The following is a 21,070-nucleotide window of genomic DNA, read 5'->3' as shown; positions in this document are numbered from 1 at the left end:
TGGATAAATATATTCATCCAACAATTTTTATTAAGTACACACATTTCAATTACAATGAATATCCTTGAACTTTTCTTATTTCTACACTTATGTTCTCAACATTTTAAAATTTTTTTTAATCATCAACCCTCTATTAATTTTTGCATCTTGTCTATAGAGCGATTTTCGTCCAAAATATTTGTTATGAGGGCCAAAAAGACATATTTATCTTCGTATTTTAAATAATCAAAATAAATAACTAATATAAAAGTTAAAAAAAAATATTTTTCCATCCTTTCAATGCATGTAGAATAATTGGATGAAAATCATGATTAGAGACAAAATATGTTAATTGATTGAAGATTAAAAATGACAATGCGTCGAGAAAAAAATTAAGGACATACAAGTAAAAGTGAGCAAATATTGAAAATCTTTTTTGTAATTAAAATATTGTGTAGATATTACACGCTTTTACCTCCCACTATTTAGGAAAGAAAATGATGGGTAAAAGTAAGACTTTTAATGCAATGTAATATAATAGCTTAAAAGACAGAAGGAAAAGACAGCAAAAAAGTTAAAAAATAATTATAAAAAAAGGCGAAATACAATTTTTATTTAAATAAGTCGACAATTCAATAATTTTATTTAATTATAAACTGTTATTCACGATGTTTTAATACTTTTAGTAATATTTCTCTATTAATTTGATTGTGTAACAATAGAAGTAAGATGATTTTTCTTTAAAGTTTTTCAACTCACCAATTATAATTTAAGCACAATATTAACCATTCACCACTCCACAATGAAATACAAAAGGACAAAAACCATTAAAAGTAGAAAAATTATAAAAAGAGAGAAAAAAAAGTTTTATAAATGGAATGTGCTGGGGCACCGGACTACAGCCGGTCCATTTCCTTCTCCATCCGCCCCACGAATAAGTTAAATTGTTACTTGTGCCCCTCGGGGCACATCCAAGTTGGCAAAGGAAGGACAGTGCGGGGCTCGCAATTTCAGCGTGGGGAGTTCGATTCCTGGTTGGAGCAGCTGAGTGTTGTAATAATCAGAGGAAGGGTTGGAGCAGTTTGGTGATGTAATAATCATGGAGGGGGCTCCCTTGGGGTCAGGAGTATAAAGGCTGTTCGAACCCTGGTCAATTTGGGCACATCCCGCGATTTACCTCCCTGATCTGCTGAGGGGCCGGAAGTTCAGGGACGAAGATATAGTCTGGCGTAAGCTGGGACACCTCGTTAAAAAAAAAAAAAAAATTGTTACTTGTCCCCCGGAGCACATCCCAACTGGCAAAGGACGTAGTTCTTCAAGGCAGGCAGTTCAAAGGGCATGGTTCAATTCATGGGGCTTTTGGAAGGCAAGTCTTTCTCCTGGAAGGGAAGAGTTCCTTGGAAGGCAAGGCGCATACATGAGTTTGACTCGCTCGATACTTTGATAGTTCAGTTGGGAGAACTTTTGGACCTTAGTTAGTTTGGAGCACAACCCGCGATTTACCTGATCTGCATGAAGAGGGGTTGGATTATAGACCCCAGGATTAGTTGCTGTAAGGTGGACACCTGAGTATAAAAAAAAAATGTTAAATTGTTACTTAAGTTGCAACTTGCAATTTTTTAAACGATCAAACATGTCACTGATTTACTTTGGATACATACACACAATTCATAGTGATCCAACTTTTTTTTTTTTTTAACATATACTTAATTATTCAAATCAGACAAGTCTCAATCGAAATCAAGTAGAATTTTATTCAAATTGACGTCGAAGTAAGCAAGAACAAAATAGAATGATTAAACACATTTTATGTAGCCATATTTACGGAAAATACATTTTTTACATCACATCAATGTGGGCCCATTTCCATGTTATATCTTTTTCTTTGAATTCAATTTGCCCAAAATTCCAAATTTACCCTTTTGTCATTATCAAAAAGAGATCACATGATAACGATACAAAATCCTTTGAATATTCAAAGGCTGCGAAATAATTGTTTACTTCACAACTCTTTCAACGTGCGCCCCTATTTTTGGGCTTGTCCTTCTGGCTTTTTTGTTTCAACAAATTCAAAGCCTACCACATAATTGTTTACTTGACAACAATTTTCAATCCGCAACAACTGTACAATGTGGAAAGACATGTGACCAGCTATAGTATTGTTTTTTAACTAGGAATGCAAATATTTTCATAAAAATTACACCATGTCAAATGAGTAAGCAAATATTTTCAAACAAATTACACCACACAAATGTCCGGGAACACAAATATTTTCATACAAATTACACCACGTCAAATGAGTACGTAAATATTTTCAAAGAAATTACACCACACAAAATGCCAGTTAACGATAAATATAAAAGGCAGATAATGTGGTCCACGAGACATTGACTAAAAAAAAAAAAACCAAATTGGGAATAACTTGTGAATATCTTGAACTAGATTCCCATCACGGCTACTGTGCCATGTAATCCAGAAGTCTATCCCACTCACTTCGTTGCATTTTCAGTGTAGTCATTTCAGCATACATTTCATCTTTAGCATCAGGTAGCTCCACCTCGGCTGCTCTTCATCTGCCTCCAGTCTCGTGAATGTCTCGTCTACTATTCCTAAACGTAGTAGAAAATTTTGTATCTCCATCGTAGCTACAACAACAGCAACTTGCGTTAGGAAAGGGTAGTTGGGAATATGATCCAAGATTTTCCATCTCTATTTTCACACACTGAATGCACGTTCTATGACGTTCCTGTAGGACAAGTATTTGAAGTTAAACTTCTTTCAAGCATTACAAAATCTATGATGACATCCCATTCGTTCGTCTTGAAACTACTGAAAATGGTACAATATATTCGAACTTTTCTACGGAGCCATATACCCAGGGCGATGAGTAAACTTGAAGTCGACCAAATAGTACTTCCCCAGGGCCGATAAGGAAAAATGTATTTCCGGACTATGGATCTCATGCGCAAGGATTCGCATCGTGCGTATTCCCAAATGTTCCTGCCAGCACAAGCATGAAGCATAAATTAAAATCATATACGGGCAACACATTCTGGGTTGGCACTCCTTTCAATCCTATGAAGTTGAGATGCTTGAGTTGCGGAAGCACAGCTTTCACATGCGTTCCATCAATAGCACCGATGCAGTCTCGAAATAGTAGATGCTTGCTCAAGTCAATCCTGTGAGGCTCGATATCGTCGTTGTAGTTTGGACCCAGTTGAAATAGACACGTCGAAACTGCAATGATCGTACCTAGGACCTTTTTCTGTTAGTGACATACGGTTTGCAGTGAATGGTTAAATATCATTGTCATCTGGCGATATCTCTTCTCGTGCGCTAATATGCACAGGAACATGCCAATTTACTCGTAGATATCAACCTACTGGATGTTGCGTAGCCCATGTTTGTCGTGCAAAGTATGTGCAAAATGTTGTAGCATTGCGGATACATAAGAAATTCTTGATAGCACATCTGCCCATTCTCGCCCATTGTCTCCATAATAAACATGTGACCGTTTATTGAGAATGGAAATTGTTGGAGACGATGTTGCTGTCTGCGTCGCTCTTGGTAATTCTGCAGTACATAACCCATGCCGTTACATTGGCTACCAAATGGTTGAGGAACTACTTTTCCTCACAGTTGTTTTTTGTATCGGAGCCCGATAGTAGAACATAGTTGAAGTTCAAGTCATCCATTACGCACAAGATGCGAAATAACGTAAAATAGACACCCAATAAGGGTTATGGAGTTGCAGAGAATGCATTTTCCTCATTTAACCTTAGAGCTCCACATATTTCTCTCCCTCACTCAATACAGAGTAATTTATAGAAAGTGCACATCATTGGTACTACATCCTTAACACTGATTGATTCTCCCTTGCAAGTTGCACCAACTGTACCACAACATTGGTGCATTCATCCACAATTACTTGAGAGGTGTGCATTTTTGTACAAAAGATTGTAACCCAAAAGAAATATTTATGGTACCTCCAATAGCCAATAGGTCTTAAATTATCCTAGGTTGACGTCACAATTTTTTTTTGCTCAACAAAATGAGTGCAGCACATGCAAACATTTTCAACATCAGCTTACGACAAATATTCAAACACATAACGTAGGATGATGATGCAATGATGCATACAAAAGGAAAATAGTTTTTCAGAACAAACTCACATGTACGTCAAATTTGCACAATCACAGGTGAAATTGTTTGTCCCGCACATTTAACTGTCACTCAATCCACTTAAATTTTTCGTTTGCATCTTTCATGACGCCAAACATGTCCTGATGATGCTTTTGGGCTAGAAGTATATAGGCAAAAAAGTAAAGCGGTGTACGACGCTCGAGCCGTCCTATCGCTAACAACTCTTCTACGCAGGCAATGTCAGTGTTGTCGTTCAAAGCCATTATGGTATTTGATCTTTGCTGCCACTTTTTTCGCGGCACTGGTGGCATGGTCAACTAAGAACGAAAGCTCACGTGCAAAGATTTTTTTCTTCTTACCACTAGAAGACTTCCTTTCACTGCTGCTTGTGGTGTTGGAGACATTCACGCCAGATCTGTTGTTCGTTTCGTCTACCTTATCATCAGAACCACTAGTCTCCCCATCGATTGAGATTGCATCTCGATGGTCTTCCAACACACTATCCTTAAACAGGCCAAACCTCGTTCTGCACAACTTTGTTGGAGTGAATGCGCACTTTTCCCTATCATAACTGTCGTCGAATAGTTGACGGTAGTAAATGTAGATCTTGCTCACATCCTTGTCCTTGAAATCTTTGTTCTCTTGCGAACATGGGTTAAACAATGAGGCTAACAATTCAAATGGAAACCAAAATGTGTCAAGAAGATTTTACTATCGAGGTGTTACGTATTGGAAGACTAAAATGCAAGTTCTTGTATTCACATAAATCAGTCCATGGTTAAAATGGTTACAACATGAAATCACAGCAACGTCCCAACGACTATGACACGCGAATGCATTCATTGAAACCTAAACTACGTCCACATCTTTTTGTAAGGAAATCCATACACCTGAAAACATAAGATCAACTACATTTTCAACCTTCGGAAAAGGTAAATTTTCATATTATGCAACAGATGAACATAAGGTTCTTAAACCATCCATCTAAGTAATTATGCATACATTCATCAACTCCATCTAACGTAAGTAATTCACTTTTACACTATGCCAACATTGCACGAAGTTCACATCTCAAGACTCCTGATATACGTTTTAATGGACTTCCCAATTCTAACAAAGTGAAAAGAGGTATCTAATGTTGAAACATGTTTCAGTAACCAATTTAGTGGCCCAAGCAATAACGATATAGAAAGTATTTTTTGTTAGAATTCAAGATTTTGTGGCTTTCATTTGAGCTCCGTTTCCAATCCCGTTAACTAAGTTCTATCGAACAACGTATTACTTCGGACATAGATTGTACTATCCCCACAAGATAGTCATTATCAGGCATTTTTTTATGAAGTTGGGAGATATGTACAGTTCAAATTAAAACAGGTTACCTTCATCTTTTGAGTCTACCATTCCTCTGATGCGATGACTCGGCTGAAAAGTAGGTTATATTCGACCTTGTTGCAATTTAACAGCTTGGAGAGACGTTTATGGATTCAATGCATTGCTTCCCACTAGTTGAGCAGTTGTTTCTTGCTCCAATTGTGCCCGGTGATTGAGTTGAACAGCGAAGAAATTCGCTCCCAGTCGTGTTTCGTAAAACACCGACCGTTGCGATGGCCCTTGACAATGGCGGTTTCACAAGCCGCAATTAATCTTCGGGTCTTTGATGGGTTCCATCGCAAGTAAGATTTCGAGCTAGAGGATTGTCTCGATTCCTATGCAGCAAAGGAGTCATCGATTGGAACGTAATTTGTCTGCAAATAAAGAATGGGCATGAAGAAGTGGCGACCGATTGGAGGGAAGTGTGAGAAAAATATGTTGGAGGCGTTTTGAAGTACTTGTATGTCGGCGGGATCCATTTGGTTAGCTGAGATAATGTTGGGAAGCTCTTTAACATGCGCAGTGAAAAATTAAAACAGATTTCGATTTCCACCAAAAATCGCTTTTATGTTTAGATAGAAATTGTGATAAGATTGTACCTTTTCCAGATCTGTAAAGTTCTTTGCTATTCTTTTCGTTCCAACAATCTTGATTCGCCACCCACAACTGTCCAATTGTCCAGCCTCCAATGGTGATCCACACAGAGAACAAGATTGCAGCTACCAGAGTTTCTCCTCTTTTGCTAGCAAGAATAATTATGAGAAAAACACATGGATTGAAAAACCCTAGCCATATATTTATATAAGCCCAAACGGGTCTGAACCGGTTCGATCCAATATTTAATTAATCCATTTAATTAAATCCGGTCCATGAATTAATTAATCCAATTAATTAATTCGGACCTATAAATAACCAACCCAATTAATTAATTTATCCAACGATTGTTAAATTAATTAATTGACAAATTACAATCTTCCAATTCTCTTTTATGTGTGACCCATCAAGTTCTCGATCACGATACCTAATGACGTGAAATATTATTTTGATCTAATCAAAATTAATAAATTAAAACATCCTTTTAATTTATCACTAATTCACACTCGTCGTCTCAGATTGACATCTAGCAATGTGTCAGGACAATACATGTGACGGGGAATGTCATGTGGTATGACAAAACCAAACTCGTTTGTTTACCGTGAAATTATAATCCCTTCGCCAATATGATCTGATCAATTACGAGATATGAAAATGTGTCAATCCCGAATATCAATCATATCTTTCACTCCACTATTAAGTCAATATAAGTCGAAAATTCCTTTTCGACTTATGAGTTTTTGACTTATGAGTACACCTTGGCCAATGATTTCGATATTGACTTAATTGAATGAAACGCAGATCATAATCTCCTACTATCTAAGAGTGACGAATCCTTTATTGGTCAATCACAACCTTTATACGATTTTTGACGTACCCGAACGATGTCGTATTAGTGGCCCGTTGCAGAGCAACATTCAACACTGCTAAAGTATGACGACCTCAAGTCAAAGGACCAATTCTACTACCGAACATTAGAAATTAACCACTGACACTCAGATAGTTATCCATGTGAAATCTCTCGACGGGTTTTCAATGTTTTGTTCTATAATAAAACATCCACGTTTTCATTTAAGTGGCACCACACTTTAGCTTGTGAGATTAGTTACTTACGTCATAGGTAAGAAATGTCACACGTGATGGTCTATCCGTAATAACGATATCCGTATCTCGTTATTACTTACTACCATGGACGATTTAAGATTTAATCAGATGTAATTTGTATCTCACAATCACAACTCCTTGTAATTAACAAATTACGAAGATTTAAATCTACAAACTCTATTATTTATTTAATTGTCTATTAATTAAATAGTAGATCTGCTATTAAATTGCATTAATTATATATCAAAAATATTTATGTCCAAAGTTGATTGGATCTAGGGCATAATACTTACAAACTCCCACTTACACTAGATCCAATCATTTATGTATTCAATATCATAAGTCTACATGACGATCATGTTTATACTACGATAACTCTTAGTCAGTGGATTTGCAATATTGTTAAATGTGAGAATTTGTTCTTCTCTTTACGTTATTTCTATGTATTATCTCTCTGATGAGATTATATCGCATTAATACATGTTTGGATCATTGATGAGACCTTAGTTCCTTCGTTTTTGCAATGGCTCTATTGTTATCACGATACAATGACATGTGATCAACAATATCAGAAACTACTCCAAGTTCATTTATGAACATCATGATCCATATGCAACTCTTTGCTACTTCTGAAATAATCATGTATTAGGTTTCTACTATTGAATCAACGGTTGCTTCACATTTGGAACCTTTCCAACATACCGCATACCAATTTCTCCATATGAAATCTTCTCAAGATTTCATCTATGTAAATTGGGATGAATTAAGCAATCTTCTAGATCTACCTCTATAGATCAAGCTGCTTCTCCCATATCGTTCATGAATAAATCCTTTAACAACCATTATTTCAACGATTGAAACATAATGATGTCGTTTTCTATAATATTAGGAATACGACAATGCTCCCACTATCCTCTTGTAAACACACAACTCGTTTTCAAATTTAATAAAATCAAACACTTTGACTTTTCCATCAAATCTAAAATTTCAGTTCCAAGAAACTTCTCTTAACCTATAGTCACGGTATGCAACTGTTGCAAGCAAAACCCGAATGGATTTCAGCAAGGCTACAGGAGAAAGGTTTCACCAAGGTCAACACTTAACATTTGATTCTAGCCTTGCTTTGTATATATGGATATTTCCATCCATATTGAACTTTTCCTTGTAAACTATTTACAAAAACTTATAGGTTTTATTCCATCAGGAGGCTCGATCAAGGTCCAAACCTTATTCACATACGTTGAGTTCATCTTGAGTATCATGGCCTCTTGCCGTCTCTTTTAAGTCAATACTTGACTTTATTTTGGTGCAACTAGTAGGTTCATTATCCTGGATCAATAATACCTGATTAGTAATCATGAATTTGCACATTCTTGAAAGTCGAATGATCTTACTAGATTCACATAGAGCTGACATGTTCTTAGGAATCTTTACTTCCTGATCAAGATTATGTCCCATATCAGATATGATATCAAACTCGGATTCATCTACTTAGCTAACTATATTTGTAGACTCTTGAACTCTTTTATGTTCCATTTTGCTCTCACCGTCCTCCCCTAGAGTAAATATTTTCTCTAAGAAAACGATATGTCATGAGATGAAGACTTTCTTCACAATAATAGAGTTTATATTCAAATATTTGATTTGAATATCTCAAAAATATGTATTTATCGAATTTAGTCTCAAACTTATCCGATTCAAGGTGCTTCAAATAAGTGTCATGGCCCTAAACTTTCATATGAGATAAATTGGGACTACTGTCTTTCCATAACTCATATGGAGTTCTGTTAACCAACTCAAATATGACATGTTTTAGTGTGTTGCACACTGCAACCAGTGCATGACCCAAAAACGATTTTTGGAGATTTGCATGGTTTGTTATTAATCGCACCATATCTAATAATTAATTATTCCTCCTTTTAGATACACCACTATGCTGCAGTGTATGTGGAGGAGTCCACTGCAAGAGAATCTCATTCTCCCTTAGATAATCTAGATTTTATCTTTAAGATACTCTCAATTGATCAAATATTAATGTGAGGGTATCTTTACCTATTTGTTTCTCTACTTCTAGTTTGAATCTCTTGAACTTTTCAAGAGTTTCATATTTGAGTTTCATCAATTATACATGATCATTGATGAAATAAGAGAAACATTACCTGACATCAATTGACATGAATTCATATGCATCACTATGCATTAAACCAGTAATTATGCTGACCTTTCTTATTTTCAAGTAAAAGAAGTTTGGTCATTGTGCCAGACATGCATAATTTGTACTTGTCAAAATCAATTAATCCCGAGTATACATCTTTATGTAACTTTGGAATTGCATTTCGTCTATATGACAAAGTCTGCCATGCTAGATTTCGGTAATAATTAGATTATCGCATTTATATCTTATAATTTCTATACTCATTATAGAATCTTGAGTATTAAAGAATATAAACATCGTTTTGTAATTTACTATAGCCATTAGGATCTTTATCAAAATAAAAAAGAACAACAATTGTTCTTATCATTAAAATAATTCATGTCCGAACATGAAATTCATTTTAATGTTCCAACTATGGTGGGTATAAAGCGACATTTCTCTAATTCCAATACTAAACCAAAAGGCAATGACAAGAAGTATATTCCTACAGGCATTGCAGCAACTTTTGCTCATCTCTAACGTGTAGGTCAACTTCTCCATTTCGCAATAGTCTACTTCTATTTGGTTTCTCCATATTTGTATAAATACGAGATTTACATCTGGATCCATTTGGTTAGCTGAGATAATGTTAGGAATCTACTTAACATGCGCAGCAATAAAACAGATTTAGATTCCCACCAAGAATCTCTTTTGTGTTTAGATAGAAATTGTGATAAGATTGTACCTTTTCCAGATCTACAAACTTCTTTGATATTCTTTTGTTCCAACAATCTTGATTCGTCACCTACAGTTGTCAAATTGTCCAGCCACCAACGGTGATTCACAAAGAGAACAAGATTGCAATTACCAGGGCCTTCTTCTCTTGTACTAGCAAAAATAATTATGAGAAAAACATATGGATTGAAAAATTCTAGCCATGTATTTATATAAGCCCAAACAGGCTTGGCCTTGTCCGGTCCAATATTTAATTAATTCATTTAATTAAATTCGATCCGTGAATTAATTAATCTAATTAATTAATGGGAACACCACATAAATCCCCCATTTTAAAATCACATTTCAAAACTAACAAACTTCTAAAAATCTTTCAAAATTAAGGTGATAATTAAATTTATTAAGTATTTAATTATAATATAGTATAATTAATCTACTTATTCTACCCCACCTCCAACCCATCCACCCATCATATCAAACCCTTCTCTTTCTCTCTCCATCCTATCTCAGCTCCGGCGATGACTTCGACAGCTTCTCCGGTGACAATTCCGATGACTTTCCGACGACGACTCCGACGACTTATCCCGTTCTGGCGACCTCTCCGACTGTTCCGACGACTATTTCGGTGACCACTAACCTTTCCGCCAACTTTAAAATATTTCATTAGATTTAACAATGAATTGAACATAATGATGAAAAAAATTCATATAATCGATTTAGTTTGTGTAATTTATGAAACTGTTCAAATTTCATGCTCTCAAATTCTTTTATAATACTGTTTAATTTGTTCTTTAAATTTTAGGCACTCAATTGTTATCGCGTTTATCTCAAGTCCATGATAGATATTCAATCTCAAATAATAAATGATATTAATAGACAAATGATTCATTGGCTTCATTCTCTCTACTCACCAGGCTGGCCATAAATTGGACCAAAGTTAACATTATCTTTTAAAGAAAATGGCATTGAGCGCTGAGGTTCGAAATTCTCTATAATTTTTCTCTTTTTATTTTTTTTATTTTTATTTTTTAAGCTTGAATATCTTTGCTTGGGGGTTGTTTGGGCCCGATTTTTTCACCCAAAAAATTGATTTTTTAACCGTTATTTTACTATTTCAGCTGTCATATTTGACTTCTTCTCTCACAGGTGGACCCCACTTTTCTCCTAACGGTCAAAAAATCAATTCTCAAAATCACTTCCAAACAGGCTTTTAGATTAATATTCTTAATGATCGTAATTATATTATATGTAGATAAAAAAGTACTGTCCCAAATCCCTTTTTTTTTTGGGCTGTGACTTGTGAATTCAAACTCGTGACTAGTGAATTTAACGTTGAATTGTGACCCATAATGCATGAATTGTGATCTTATGTGTTCATAACCAAATTTGTTTTCGGTGTGACTGTCTATGACCATGGTAATATAACTTGTGAAATTTCAAAAATCAAATACTATTAAAATTTTAGTTATGAAATAATTAATCAAAAAATTATTTTTGTACTTAAATATATTAAATTCACAAATCTTTTTTTTTCTTTTTCTGTGCAAATCCCTTTTTTCTTTTTATGGCTGTGACTAGTGAATTCAAACCTGTGACTAGTGAATTGTGAATTTAACGATTAATTGTGATCCGTAACGTATGAACTGTGATCTTATGTTTTCATGACCAAATTTATTTTCGGTGTGACTGTCTATGAGCATGGTAGTCTAACTTGTAACTATATCTAACCAAGTCACATACGATCACAGTTAACATAAATCTGGTCACATGCACTCATAATGAAGATATATTTGATCATAGGTGACTATTCTAATGACCGCTCACCTTCACTATGACTACATTTTTTCTTCTTTTTTGGCAATAACCTGTGATCAGTTTCATTAGATCTATGACCTATGCACATTATGATATGTGAAAAGTTCTATGAATATGTAATCAGTTCTATTGAATTCGTAATTAAATATATTAAATTCACAAATCTTTTGGAATTTAGGGGATCACAAAGATTCCACATGTGACCAACTGTCGTTCTATTGGATTTGTAATCTGTGCACATTGTGACATATGAAATATAACTTGTAAACTATGAATCGTTATCTATGACTCATAACATATAATTTGACCTGTAAAATTGATTCGTGACTTATACAAAACAACATATAACTTGTTTGTATTGATTTGTGACCTACACAAAATGACCGTAACTTGTCAACTCAAACACATGACCAGTGATTTGTGACCTTAACGATAAATTGTGACGTGTAACGTATGAATTGTGACTATTAACATATGTGACTTTAATAATGATATGTGACCTATGAATTGGCTTATGTGACCAGCGCAAATGACCAGGTGACCTATGAATTGTCTTCGATATGACTGTCTGTAGCCATGTTCGTCTAATTTGTCACTATATGTAACCAAGTCACATACGGTCATAGTTAACACAAATCTGGTCATAAGTTGTCACAATGAAGATAGATTTGGTCATTTACTACCATTCCCAACACTGTCAACCAAACGTATACTACCTCACCAAAACCACATGTACTACTAGAAACGAAAGCATTGAAAGCATTGGATCTGTGACCTATGCAAATTCTGATTTGTGACCAGTTCCATTGGATATGTAATCTAATCAAATGAGATGAATATGCATGTGATCAATTTCAAAATTAAAAAAATAAAGTTTGAAATTTGAAAAATCAAATACTAATAAAATTTTAAATATGAAATAATTAATCAAAAAATATTTTGTAATTAAATATATTAAATTCACAAATCTTTTTTCTGGACAATAACCTGTGACATGTGTACATTGTGATATATAAAATAGGATTTTTAATCTGTGATTTGTTATCCATGACTCGTTACATAAAATGTGAACTATAAATTTGATTTGTGAATTTTATAAAATGACGTGACCTGTTAACATTGATTTGTGAACTAAAAATTTGATCTGTGATTTGTTATTGTTTATGACGAGATCTATGTTATCTGTGACTAACCGTGACCAAATTTGTATCCATTGTGACTATTTAAGTCACGATTAATTTGGTCACATGCAAAGACTTGGTCACAACCAATTACAATTAAGATGAATTTGATTACATACAGTCACAATAAAAATAGACTCACAACCAATCACAATTAACACAAACTTGGTCACAAAAAATTAGAATTAACATATAAATTTGTCTTCGATGTAGCTGTCTTTGATTGTACAAACCAAGTCACTTGTGTGCACTATTTTTTATTAACTTTGACCAAATTTGTCTTCATTTGATCTATTCGACTCCACCACCATCGGTACCCAAAAAAAAAAAAATATAATAAATAAAAATACAGATGTCGTCTCACCACCATCAGTGCCCAAAAAGAATACAGAGGTTATTTTCTCTCAAGAGCTCAACACCATACTTACCATCAATCATATACAACAACACTACATAATCACAAAATATATAACTTTACCCAGACTAAATTTCTTGAAAATTCAAGTCTCCAAGAATTCGAGAAAAAATGTGTTTTCATCAAAAGTCATCGATTCGAGAAGTTTGATTAAACCTCTAAGCTCTTTCATTTTCCCACGCCAGAATGAAATTCAGGAAAGAAACTGAGAAAGGAAATGTAAAGACGATATAATGGAATGTTACTTACCAAAATTTTTCAGGTTTTATACTGGGCTAGTTTCAATGTAGAATTAATTAAGAGGCTTATTGAGTAGATTTGAGTAGGAAAGTAACTACTTAAACCTAAATTAAACCCTCGATCTTTGTGGTGGGTGGATGATGGGGGCTTCGATGGAGACGATTCTGTGTTCCTTTCTCTCGTTTAATAGAGACGGCATCTCTGGATAAAAATTGTTGCTGAAGCTCGAGAAGCAAAATCTGATGGTCTAAACCCGATTTTAAGCTTGAAGAATTGATGCTGTAGTGAGTTGGGGAAAAGGGACTGCGGGTAATTGCGATCCAAACGCGATTATAACCTCCTCTGAAGGCGTGCCACCCACAGCCAAAGTCAAAGCTGCTGTCATGGCTTGAATTTGATCCTTTACTGGCCAGAAGAAAGAGTGGAAAAGGTGAGTGGGTAAAGAGGGGCGATACAGATAGAGAGAAGGTAGAGACTAGAGAGAGTGATGAAGATAGGGTTTTGAAATGAATTGGGGGTGCGTGGGTGAATCTGGTATGTATAATTAAATTTTTATTAATTATAATTTTTAAAATCTAATTACAACCTGATTTGTGAAATGAAAATTAATCCCCCTTATTTTTGAAAACTAGTTTTTAAATATAGGTTTTTAGGTCATTTTCCCTTAATTAATTAGGGCCTATAAATAACCAACCCAATTAATTAATTTATCCAACGACTGTTAAATTAATTAATTGACAAATTACAATATTCCAATTCTCTTTTGTGTGTGACCCATTAGGTTCCCGATCACGATGCCTAACGACGTGAAATATTATTTTGATCTAATCAAAATTGATAAATTAAAACACCATTTTAATTTATCACTGATTCACACTCGCCGTCCCAGATTGACATCTAGCAATGTGTCAGCGCAATGCATGTGGTATGACAAAATCAAACTCGTTCGTTTACCGTGAAACTATAATCCCTTCGTCAATATGATCCGATCAATTACGAGATATTGAATTGTGTCAATCCCGAATATCGATCATATCTTTCACTCCACTATTAATTCAATATAAATAAAAAATTCCTTTTCGACTTATGAGTACACTTTGGCCAATGATTTCGTTATCGACTTAATTTAATGAAACACAGATCATAATCTCCTACTATCTAAGAGTGACGAATCCTTTATTGGTCAATCACAACCTTTATACGATTTTTGACGTACCCGAATGATGTCGTATTAGCGGCCCTTTACAGAGCAACATCCAACACCGCTAAAGTATAACTGTCCTCATATAAGGTACCATGGCGACTTCAAGTCAAAAGACCAATTCTACTACCAAACGTTAGAGATTAACCATTGAAATTCAAATAGTTATCCATGTGGAATCTCTCGACGGGTCTCTAATGTTTTGTTCTATAACAAAACATCCACGTGTTCATTTAAGTATCACCACAATTTAACTTGTGAGATCAGTTACTTATTTCATAAGTAAGAAATGTCACACGTGATGGTCTACTCGTAATAATGATATTCGTATCTCGTTATTACTTACGACTACGGACGATTTAAAATTCAATCAGATGTAATTTGTATTTCACAATCACAACTCTTTGTGATTAACAAATTACGAGAATTTGAATATACGGATTCTATTATTTATTTAATTGTTTATTAATTAAATAATAGATCTGCCATTAAATTACATTAATTATATATCAAAAGTATTTATGTCCAAAGTTGATTAGATCTAAAGTATAATACTTACACCTAATGCAAGTGGCAGTAGTGACTTTGGATGAACGTCTAAAATCTAGCAGCTGAAGTTGTCAACTACTTTAAAGCGAAAATTTACGGCCTCAACATTGAGGAACGGAGCTTTGTCTGCTATTTGGGCCGGACAATTGGACTGGAATGATGAAGTTGCCTCCTTGCCTTCAGCCGTTTGCATCTGTCGTCTTCGAAGTGTGGAGAGATTTTGGGTACAGTGTCGGTGGGAAAAGGGCAAAATGAGGAAAGCGAAAAGACCTAAACACTGTTGAAGACACATGAGCTGTCAGAAATATGATGGGCAACGGTCCCAAAATGGATAACTTGGCAAAAATAATGGAAAACAAATGGACCCTTAATAAGATATTTTAAGTCACAATTTATGGAAACGATACCTTGAACCAACCTTGACAATCGAGAAATATAGCACAAATAAAAAGTCAAACGAGGTGACGAACAAGAATTAGATTTATTAAATAGTGCAATCATTGTTGACTTATTGTTGATTTGCAAATTGAAAGGTGCACTATGATGTTTGCCCCATGTACTTTGAAACAGTATCAAGATTTTTTTTTTTTTTTAATAACATTTGAGAATTGTAATTCGAAATTAACCCACAATTCGACTTTATAAAATGGGCCAATTGTAAAATTTTCTCGCTCTTTTTTTGTGTTGGGGGTTGAGGACCTTCTAGTTCCACCTCTGCTACTATTATTCTTTCTAGTACGTATTAAAAAACAAAAAAAAGTGATGAAGATTTTTTAATTGTTGAAAAATAATCAATTTTGAAATTTACAATTTACCTGTAGCATTTCTTTTGTTAACACTAACTTATAATAGGTCATAACCATTAACCTACTACTTTTGTTTCATGTTATTGACGATCGTGGTCGCCATTTTATACATATGCAGTGCTGGAGTTATGAATTTAATTCAGTGAGGGCAAAACTCATTCTGAAAATGAAAATTTTAAATCAAGGCAATGAACAATATTTAGAAAATGGTATCATACAATATATTGTTTCAAATGAATTTTTTTACCACTTCCTTCAGGGTTTCTTACTTGATTTATTACAAAAATGATGTACCACCTACAAGAAACATTGATATCATACCATTCATAAAAAATTGGTAAAATGTCATAACTTTCATTACACAAATTCATACATTCTTCAATTTCTTCTTTGAAGATTGAGAATTCATCATAACCCTCATTACCCAAATCATAAATTCTTCAATTTCTTTGGCAAATATTGGCGGATTTCCATAACTAAAATCCAAAGATTCTTCAACTTCTTTATAAAAATATGTAGATCATCAGTCATTGAAATCTCTTTAGATCGAAAGGAATGAAAATGGCATTATCATCCATCATAACTTTTATTATTGAATTCGAGAAACACTACCAGGAACAAACCTCGCTCTGATATCAACTAATGTAGCGTGGAAACAATAAATATGTTGATTGACTAGGAGTGCCTTAAAATATTCGTTGATTAATCATTAATTATATTTTTTTAGTAGTAATAAATATGGGCTGTAGCATTAATGACAAGGAAGATTTTTTCAAACTGAAGGAAAATATTATTCCTTGAGATTTTTTCCAATTTTCATAAACTTTAGGTATTTGATATTTAAAATCAAAGAGCGTAAACGCCCTGTATTCATGTGTGAGTCAAAGAGCTTTGATGCTTAAAATTTTGGTATACTTAGAAATCAATAAAAATTAAAAGGTGATCGTGTTGCAGTATTTATTCGGAATTAGCGAACCTTTGATAACGTGTTCATTCATTATTCTTATCGTTTTTGCCGACGAAAGAACTAAAGAAGAAAATAAATTAAAACTAAGTTTTTCTCTCTCTTTTTTTTTTTATTTTTTTTATTTTTTTACCTTCTAGATCCACCTCTGCTTCTATTATTCTTCTAGTACGTATTAAAAGAAAAAAAGTGATGAAGTTTTTTTTATTGTTGAAAAATAATCAATTTTGAAATTTACAGTTTACCTGTAGCATTTCTTTTGTTAACAGTAACTTATAATAGGTCATAACCATTAACCTACTACTTTTGTTTCATGTTATTGACGATCGTGGTCGCCATTTTATACATATGCAGTGCTGGGGTTATGAATTTAATTCAGTGAAGGCAAAACTCATTCTGAAAATGAAAATTTTAAATCAAGGTAATAAACAAGATTTAGAAAATGGTATCATACAATTTACTGTTTCAAATGAATTTTTTACCACTTCCTTCAGGGTTTCTTACTTGATTTATTAATAAAATGATGTACCACCTACAAGAAACATTGATATCATACTATTCATAAAAAAATAGGTAAAATGTCATAACTTTCATTACACAAATTCATACATTCTTCAATTTCTTCATTGAAGATTGAGAATTCATCATAACCCTCATTACCCAAATCATAAATTCTTCAATTTCTTTGTCAAAGATTGGTGGATTTCCATAACTAAAATCCAAAGATTCTTCAACTTCTTTATAAAAATCTGTAGATCATCAGTCCTCATTGAAATCTATGTCCATAGATTTCTTTAGATCGAAAGGAATGAAAAGGGTATTATCTTCCATCATAACTTTTATTATTGAATTCAAGAAACACTATGAGGAACGAATCTCGCTCTGATATCAACTAATGTAGTGTGGAAACGATAAATATGTTGATTCACTAGGAGTACCTTAAAATACTCGTTGATTAATCATTAATTTTTTTTTTAGTTGTTATAAATATGGGTTGCAGCCTTAATGACAAGGAAAGTTTTCTAAAAAAGAAATAAAATATTATTCCCTGAGATTTTCTCCAATTTTCATAAACTTTCGGTATTTGATATTTAAAATCAAAGAGTCTAAATGAATTGTATTCATGTGTGACTCAAAGAGCTTTGATGCCTAAAATTATGGTATACTTAGAAATCAATAAAAATTAGAAGGTAATTGTGTTGCAAAATTTGCTTGGAATTAGCGAACCTTTGATAATGTGTTCATTCATTATTCTTATCGTTTTGGCCGACGAAAGAGCTAAATAAGAAAATAAATAAAAACTCAATTTTCATCAGAAAATTAGAAAAAGGTTGTAAGAGACATTATTTAGCCCCGATTTGACAATCATTATTTTCAAATTTATTTTTTTACACACTCATTTCAATCACACATTCACATAATAAAATATTTTACACGTAAATCTAACATATTTTTCGTATTTTTTAACCACAAATTCTTCTAAAAAGCCTTATTCAAAAATCTATTTTCTCCAAAAATCTAATCTTGTCTCGACATTCTCTATTATCCACACATTGACATTGATGCATAAACAAACGTGTTAAATATTAAATCTACACCTCATTTTCTTCTTCTTAAATCCATAGTTTTCTTGCACTAAGGAGTATAGGCCCCACCTTCTAGTTTTCAGGCAATTCATCTTTTCATTCTGCGTATGTCTTAATATTGCATTATTTCTAATATTTAGGTTAAAAAATATCAATCGAAAAGAAAGCATGCATGTATTTTATTTTCCCCCCAAAATCTAACGAAGGCCATTGTCCTCACTGGACCAAATGTCGCTCGAGCGATATATATTTTTTTACCTATTGAAACGTTGTTCTTAACTTAAGAGTATGGCAACTAGTGCTCACTCTCTCTTACACACTCTAAAAGTCAAATACTCTCCATTTTAAAAAGTTAACCTTAAAATTAAACTCTAAGAAACTTTTCAAATTGACATTTAAAAATAAAGAGTGAGTTTGGTTTTCTCTATAATTAAATGTATTCAAAATATTGAAATTTTCATTGTTCCATGTATTGACCCAATGAGATAGTATATACAAAGAAAATGGAGAAAAATAGTATAATAATTTTGTGGGATAAGTGTTGATAATAAGGAGGCTATTGAGTATTAAAATTAGATTATCTCTTTAAAATGGTCTAAGAATTTGATTTCTCTTTGTTTGCAAAAATTAATATATCTAATAGCTGTAACCTAACACCACAAAGTCTTATAGCAAAAGTCAAATTTCTATACGTTCAAGAATCCAATTTAGAATAGATAATCTTACAGGCAGTTTCTACCGTGAGGGTTTCATCTTCTTTCTTTGAATATTCCAACACCAGTCACATCTTGAAGACTATTCTTCCAAAATAGCAGTATATATAATCAATGCTATCCTACATTTGTAGGTATATTTCTCCCTTTGATCCTGTCCCTGATTAATTTTCATTATTAGCCAGCAATGGAGGGCCAAAGCAGCCAAAGCAATGATCCTCTGCATAATCATGACATCCGTGTTGCAACCCCTCGAGGCCCAACTCCAAATAAGGTCCGTCGCTCCGACTTTCCGAAAGATTTTATCTTTGGTGCTGCAACATCGGCTTATCAGGTGCGTGTTAGGTTTGGAACGTGGTGATGGTTTTATTTTCTTTTTCCTTTGTTAATACTCTCTAGGGTAAGGTTCATGATCATGTAACTTAAACTGCATATATTCTTCCTAATAAATATGTTAAAAAAATATTCATATCATGCAACAAACTTAATGACTCACGAAAAAGGAAAAAGAAAAAGCGAGAAAGAATTGTAAATGAAGTTACTTGGAAACCCACTTGGCCTCTCTCCAAACAAAGTTAGAATGCTCAATACACATGCATGTTAATGAATAGAATGCATTCAATTTCACAATTATTTTAAATATTTTACACGTGACAAATATTATTTCTAAAATTTGACGGCGCGTGATTAATATTCAAATTAAAGTTATCGTCTTTTTTTTAATAGTTGGCCGTTAATTGTCATCTGTCTTCCCAATTCTGCCTGCGTGCATGCGTTGATTTATATATATTCAATTTCTGACCTTTCTTAATTCCAACCAGTAGCCGCCCAATTGTGTGTATATATTATTTCATTGGAATTTCCTCGACAGAAGAATTCCAAATATTCACATGGGAGCGAGCCCCATATCAGTAAAATAATCCATCCACGTCTGTAGACAAATTTTCTGCACGTGAATCATCTCTATTTCTTTTCAACCTCAGCTGCAATGTTTGACTCTTAACAAAATAGCCCAATTTTCTGTCTTCTGGTGCTCTCCCTGCTTAGTTGGCTGCCGTTTTCAGTGTATACATATATGATAATTTCCCAGGGCAGCCCTCAGTTTTTGACTGTTTTCTCAGCTGGCGGTGACAAGTCTCTCCTCTCTGTTCCCTTTCAGAATTCAACAGCAGGCAGCCTAATTCTACACGTTTTTCTTTTTCCAATTCTCCCCTTATTTGAATTCTATATGATGCGTGTGTCTCTATGGGTAAAAGTCTCCAAGTCAGCCACCAATTGCTAAGTGGAAAGCGCTCCAATTCAAAGTCATTAATGCTATATTATTCTTCAAGTCCTTAGTTCTTCATGATAATGAAATTCAGTCATTGAGTCCTTTCATTTTTACAACCCAAGTATTATTTGATTCAATTCAAATCCTTCACTTTTCAAAGTATGAAATTTGATCTCCAACATTGCATCGAATAGCCTATTTATCCCTGTACTTTTGATTTTGGTATTTTTTGCTTCTTTCCTTCAACTCTTTTTAATTCATCAAGTTACG

The 21,070-nt window shown here is 33.7% G+C and overlaps 1 protein-coding gene across 2 annotated transcripts in view; it reads left to right on the top strand.

Moving 5' to 3' along the window:
* The first annotated feature begins 19,568 nt into the window (after nucleotides 1-19,568).
* The window catches only part of LOC111403992 (beta-glucosidase-like), a 50,198-nt gene continuing 48,696 nt past the window's right edge, over nucleotides 19,569-21,070 (top strand). For both annotated transcript variants that reach the window (XR_002704608.1, XM_023032688.1), the window contains exon 1: nucleotides 19,569-19,864. Coding sequence is in view for 1 of the 2 variants with exons in the window: in XM_023032688.1 (XP_022888456.1) it covers nucleotides 19,718-19,864 (147 nt within the window). In the remaining variant the exon portion in view is untranslated. The remainder of the gene's footprint in view (nucleotides 19,865-21,070) is intronic.

This window comes from Olea europaea, chromosome 11, assembly GCF_002742605.1.
Source record: "Olea europaea var. sylvestris chromosome 11, O_europaea_v1, whole genome shotgun sequence".
NCBI classification, from domain to species: domain Eukaryota; kingdom Viridiplantae; phylum Streptophyta; class Magnoliopsida; order Lamiales; family Oleaceae; genus Olea; species Olea europaea.
The sequence above is the reverse complement of the archived record's forward strand: the minus strand, read 5'-3'. Positions and strand labels throughout refer to the sequence as shown.